This window comes from Camelus ferus, chromosome 4, assembly GCF_009834535.1.
Source record: "Camelus ferus isolate YT-003-E chromosome 4, BCGSAC_Cfer_1.0, whole genome shotgun sequence".
In the NCBI taxonomy this organism is placed as follows: Eukaryota; Metazoa; Chordata; class Mammalia; order Artiodactyla; family Camelidae; genus Camelus; species Camelus ferus.
Window position 1 is genome coordinate 73,475,623 of NC_045699.1, and position 6,000 is coordinate 73,481,622.

Below are 6,000 nucleotides of genomic sequence, written 5' to 3' on the forward strand. Positions count from 1 at the left end.
GCACCTGTGCTCCCCGGGCAGTGGCGGCCCTGGCGAGGGTGGAGCAGGTGCCGGCGGGGTCCATGGTACCGTCGTGCGGCACGTACAGGGTCCCGAAGAGGTCGTCCACATTCATCAGCGGATACAGTGCCTTGGTCTCTGCCGGGCTCAGCACGTGAGACTCCACGCCGTAGGCCTTGCCCAGCTAGGGGGACGTGGAGAAAAGTAACTGAGTCCTCGGGGAGCAGGCCCCCTCCCCCCGCTCCCCTCCCACCTGGGTCTCCAAGGCTCAGCTCTGACCCTGCCAGGGAGCCTTAGCCAGCCGCAGTGCCCCGTGGCCCGTCTCGCAGGCCAGCTGCACCGGAGGGTGAGGAGCACGGGGAAGTGCTGGAAGTAGGCTCGGCCCACCCCGCCTTCTCCATCCAGCAGTGACACAGGCCCTGTGACCCGGGGCCAGCTGCTCAATGGCACCTGGTGAATGGGGTGATAATGGTCTATGTGCTTGGCACCTCTAAACAGCTTACAATGATAATAAGGACCTATTAGGTAAAAGAAATAGAAATAACCGCCACAGGGGTAATATTTTGAGCTTGAAGACCAGGTTTGCTGGTCAGACCAGCTCCCCAGAGACCAGCGTGGCCCTCTGCCCCCCCAGCCACGACCCCGGGTGACAGGCCACACCCCCAACACATTGTTTGGCCCAAGGGCAGCCAATCAAGTGTGCCCAGGCATCCGCCCATCAGGACAGGCTCCGCCCAACTAGAGAGAGCTGAGCCAATCAGATTCTCTCTCTGAGTGTCGAGAATAAAAAGTGGCAGAGACTTCACTCAGCAGCACCAGAACTTGAGCTGAAAGGCTGGCTGCCACCTTTGGACGCCTCCATCCCAGCTGACGGGTGAGCAAGCGGAAGGAGGGGGCAGAAAGGGGCCACCTCCCAACCCCAACAACCCGCCCGTTCTAAGGAAGCCGCTCCTGGGGTGTGCGACTCTGCCGTTCATCGGTCTCCCTGAGCACCGAGCACGGCAATCACCCCGCTTTACTGGGCCTCTCCCGCCTCTGAGGCTCAGTAAACCGCGGTCCGCTTCAGAGGTGAGCAGGCAGAGGCTGAGGCAGAGTCTCCTGTCCCAGGTGGCCCAGCCAGCAGGGGCAGCTCCAGGGCTTGAGCCCAGACCTGCGGGCCCCTCCCGGCGCCCCCACCCCCGCAGGTGCCCCCCACCCCCGCAGGTGCGCCCGACCCCCGCAGGTGCACACCCACCCCGGCCGGTGCACACCCACCGACATGAGCCTCTTGTACTCATCCAGGCGCTGCCGGTTGGACGCTATAAACAGGCCCCCGTTCTGGATCCAGCCTGTGTGCAGCCCCGTCTCCTCCTCCAGGTCGCGGCTCACCACGCGCCTCGTGTGGGCCAGGAGCTCCACCTCCACGTCACTGGGCCGCAGCTGCCACAGCAGGCCTGGCCGGGGAGGGGCCGGGCGCCGTCAGCCCCAGCACGGCCGCGCTGCCCGGCTTCTCCCCGCAGGCCAGGCTCCCGAATATCAGGCAGCGGGCCCCAGAATTTCTCTGCAGGCCATGGAGAGCCCCGAGAGGTCCGTGAGCAGGAGGTGACAGGGTCAAAGCTGAGTTTTAGGACGGCCTCCCAGCCCTTGGGCAGCGAACACAGAGTGACAACGTCAAAGGCTGCCATTTATCGAGCACCGACTATGCACCGAGCCCTGGGCTGAGCCTGTCACAGGGTAACCGGGCAGCCTGTGAGGCAGCCATGACTATTTTATAGAGATGTTAAGGTGGCACCAAATGGTTCTGTGCCCAAGATTACAGGGCAGGTGATGATGGGGCCAGGACCCGACCCAGGACCGGCTGAAGCCCAAAGGCAGCCTCTTCACCCACAAAGCTGCTCCCTTCAGAGCTGAGGTGGGAGGGTGGGACGGCAGGGGCAGGGGTGGGCGGGGTTGGCGGTGACCACTCTCAAGACACATGGTGCCTGAACTTCCTTCCGACCCCACGTGCAGGGACCGCAGATTCGTAGTGGGGTCTCGGCCAGAGAGGGAATGTTTTCCCCCACAGATACCAGCAAACGTAGCCCAGGGTTAAGGTGGCAGGTTGGCTGCCCTGGGGACATGCCACTGGAGGTGCTTAATACATGCCCACTGGCCAGTTGGATGAGAATCATCTGTGCGTCTGTGCTCAAGGAGGACTCTGCTCTGTGCCACCCTAATGGCCCCTTCCCCGCCCGTCCTCTGCACCCTGTGGGCGCCCCTCATCCCGGGCGGTCCCACCCAGGGAAGTGGCCTCTGCTCGTTAAGCAGACAGCTTCCCAGGCTCTCAGCTCTGGTCTCAGCGACACCCTCCGGGGTCCCCCAGGCCATGTCTGGCCCTCCTCCCCCCACAGCTCTCCAGGGACTCAGGGGGCACGCAGGGCCCCCAGCCTGTCCATCTCCAGACAGACCCTGTGCCTTTCCTCTGTGTCATTCCCCTCCAGCTCAGCTGCCTCTCCTAAGTGGTGGGTTGTCAACCCAGAACAGGGCCCTCGCTGCATCCGGCCCCTCCCGTGCCCGCCTGCTCCCGCCCCTACCCGCCGTGTGCCAGGTGGTCCCGGAGGTCAGCCGCTCCCGCTCCAGCAGCACCGCCCCGCTCACGCCCAGCTTGGCCAGGTGGTACAGGGTCTGGCAGCCCAGACTGCCCCCGCCGATGACCACCACGCTGGCTGTGCTGGGCAGGGGCCTGCTTGGGCCTCGGGCCGCCGCCGAGGGGTCCTGAGCCTCCTTCAGAGTCCGCTGGTACGGTACGCTCTTCTCGGTGGTAGGGCCCGCCCCACTGGCCAGGGGTCGCAGCCCTGGGCCCTGGGCAGGGCTCCGGCGCAGACATGGGGCGGCCACACGCAGGGCTCGGCTCAGCGAGGCCATGAGGACTCGACTCCTGCACCGCAGGGAGCTGGGGAGAGAGTCAGCGCTGGCTGGGGTGCAGAGGGGCGCCGCGGGTGCTGCGCCGAGAGAGAGCCCAGGGCACCGTGTCCCCGTGTTGTCACACTCCAACCTCCCTCCCGCCGCCCACCCACAGTGTGTGTGCACACGTGTGTTTGTCCAGCCCACGTGTACTGAGGGCCTCGTACGCACCAGGCTCCGGCTAAGCCCGGGGAGACCACGGTGGGGACAGAAGGTGGGGCGGTGTGCGTGGTGGTGCAGGGCCGCAGGGTGGGTGTCGGGGAGCTGTGAGGCAGGCAGGGACACCCAACCCTCCAGCCTGTATCCAACACATCATCCAAAGGAAGTCCCATCTCAACAACAGACAAAAGTGACTTCTGCCTCGTTGGCCTCTCAGCCCTTTGGAACCCAAGGCAGAAGGTGAGCGAGCTGTGGGGTCCGGGCCTCCCGGCTCCCTCAGGCCGTCTAGGAATCCAAGTAGGGGCTCGGAGGACGGGTAACCAGCCTCCCTCCTCCTCAGGGACCTCCCAGACCTCCCCAGCCAGAAAGCCTCAAAGTTGTCAGAGAAGGTGACAGGGAACCCACTTTCTAAGGAGACAAGGTGCAGGAGAGCTCTCTCCCTGGGGGCAGGAGGAGCACGGGGAGGAGGGGAAGCCTCAGAGGGGCTCCTGGACTCATCTGTGGGATCAGCAGGACAAGTAAGAGGGGTTCAGCTGTGGTTGAGGTCCTGAGGGGGTCGAGCCGAGACTGGTATCAATTAGCCAATTAAGAAAGCCAGCTTCCTGGGGGAGGGTGTAGCTCAAGAGATAGAGCGCATGCTCAGCCTGCACGAGGTCCTGGGTTCAATCCCCAGCACCTCCTCCAAATGTAAATAAATAAACCTAATTATCTCCCCCTCATAAAGCAAGCAAAAAAAAAAAAAGTGAAGAAAAAAGTCAACTTCCATTTCCAAGCGTGTCCGTGCCAAGCCACGTTCTCTTTGCTCTGACTTGAAGATGACTGTTGTCCCCATTGCACAGAGTGGGGAGACTGAGGCCCAAGGAGGCAGGCTGTCCTGCCCACTTCTGCAGATATCACAGGGCCTGGTTTGGGGGAGGGGAGGCTGGGGGGAACCACTGCCACCCCATTTCCCACCCTCACCAGTGGGCACTGCTCGCCCCCTCAAGCCTGCAGCCACCACGGGTTGTGGGTGAGGGGCTCAGCTCTCAGGCTGGTCAGGACTGCCCTGCCCTGCACACCAGTGACCCCCTCCTAGGAGGTGGGGGCAGAGGAGGGAGCAGGGAGGGGTGATTTGAGAGGCTTCGGGGATGAGGGGTTGGCGGTTGGGCCCTGGCACCCCGGTCCCTCTGTCACCTCTGCCCCACTTCCAACAGCCCACCTGCCTTTCAGGGAGGGGCACCCCGCAAGGGTCTGTACTCACTTTTCTTCCCTGGATCTCCTTAATCTTCCGGGAGCCCCGGGAGTGGTGTCCTGCTGGTGGAAAGTCGGCATCACGAGTTGTCCGGAAGGCTTTCCGAGGCCGGGCATCTGCCCCGCAGCCCGCGCTGCCCGGCCCCCAGCTGCCCAGCCTCCTCCCTCCCTCCCACCACCCCAGCGTGAGCGCTGTGGCCAGGGGGCCGCCACGTGCCCCTTCCCGCCCGCCGGCCAGGCCCACTGGGGCTGGGGGTGGGGGCTGGCACGGCCCCAGCAGGGGCCGCCCAGGGACCTCCCGCCAGGGCAGCGGCTTCCACATTAACCTGCTCTGCTGCCCCCTCCAACTCTCTCCCGCCCGAGTCAACAGCCTGGCTATTCTCAGCCTGGCGGTGCTTGGGGTCAGAAAGACGGGCGGGGCCTCAAGCCATTAAGCAGGGGGCCCAGAGGAGCCCTCCTCACGGGCTGTAGGCCGGAGGGGTTGGTGGACGAGAGCTCCTGGCACAGCTCACTGGGAGGAGGGCAGAGAGGGTGCCCAGGTCCCCTGCCACCCACAGAGTATCCCATGGTCATGCCCACCCAGCCCGAGGGTCACCGCAGCCAGAGGCAAGGGACGTCCCTGCCTGTCCCAACCCCCCTGGCCTGGGAAAGGGCCCGGGCCCTGCCCCTCCCAAAGGGCATACCTCCAGGCAGCCACAGCCTCCCTTGGCCCCGAGTGCCGGCCGCTGCCTGGCCCAGTGGCTGCAGCGGAGCAGCCACCTCCTTCCTTCCCCGGCAGCAGCCGAGCAGGAGCCTGGGCCACCCCCGCCCCCGCCCGTGCGCCCCCCCCCCCCACCGCTCCGCCAGCCCCTGTCCCGCCCACCCCGGGGCAGGAGGCACCGCCCACCACCGGGGCCTCTTGGAGGCTGGCCAGGAGGCAGCCAAGTGGGCAATTCTGAGGCGGGCAGAGCTGCGCTCAACCCTGGTGACGGGGCAGGTGAGCTCACGTTCTCAGCTCTAAAACAGCCATTTCGGGGTTACTGGGTGAGCCGTGCACCCCTGTCTGTGCCCGCCCTGCTCCCAACGCCGGACGGGAGCTTGGCACAGCCGGGTGGGCAGGAAGCGTTGCCAGGCCTGGGGCTCCTTGCTGGGGTGACCCAAGGCCTTAGCACGGGCCTGCCTGTCCAGCCTCAGCTGCTCATCCCAGGGAAGGGGTGCTCACGGTTGAGGGGGCCAGGGCCCAGAGAGGGGAGTCAGCTTGCCTCGAGTCACACAGCAAGCTAGTGGGGAATCAGGCCAGAATCTGCAGTCTGCCTCTGGGGCTAGGGCATCTGGTCTGCACTCAGGCAGAGGACGCCCAGAGGAGATCTGGGGAGAATAAGGGCATTCGCCTCTGGCTGTGCAGAGTCAGAACAGGTGCCGATGTGGAATAGGGCCTCCTCTTCCCGCGGGAGCAAAGCGGTGGGCAGCTGACAACTCGGGAACGCTGGCTGCCAGGTCAGGGGGCGGTGACGGGGACAGGACCGCTGTTCCTATTACCAGACAGACACCTGTGCTCTTATTCCCGCCGAGGCTGTCCAGCCGTCTCGCTGCCAGTTTATCTGTCCTGTGCATTTACTGAGCACCTACTGTAAGCAGAGCACTGCTGAGAGTCCGAGACAACTACGACCCAGCCCCTGCCCTTGAGGGGCTCAGGGTCCAGAAGGAAGA

General features: G+C 64.9%; 1 protein-coding gene across 4 annotated transcripts in view; it reads right to left on the reverse strand.

Moving 5' to 3' along the window:
- The window catches only part of SARDH (sarcosine dehydrogenase), a 65,373-nt gene extending 60,251 nt beyond the window's left edge, over positions 1-5,122 (reverse strand). For 2 of the 4 annotated variants that reach the window (XM_032478852.1, XM_032478849.1), the window contains exons 1-5: positions 4,995-5,103; positions 4,322-4,371; positions 2,553-2,911; positions 1,255-1,433; positions 5-184 (exon numbers count right to left, since the gene is read on the reverse strand). In XM_032478852.1, the coding sequence (XP_032334743.1) occupies positions 5-184; positions 1,255-1,433; positions 2,553-2,883 (690 nt within the window). In that variant the 5' untranslated portion in view covers positions 2,884-2,911; positions 4,322-4,371; positions 4,995-5,103. Of the gene's footprint in view, positions 1-4; positions 185-1,254; positions 1,434-2,552; positions 2,912-4,321; positions 4,375-4,637; positions 4,726-4,994 lie in introns of those variants that run through there. The other 2 variants (XM_032478850.1, XM_032478851.1) reach the window with 2 other exon arrangements.
- Between the last annotated feature and the right edge of the window lie 878 nt (positions 5,123-6,000).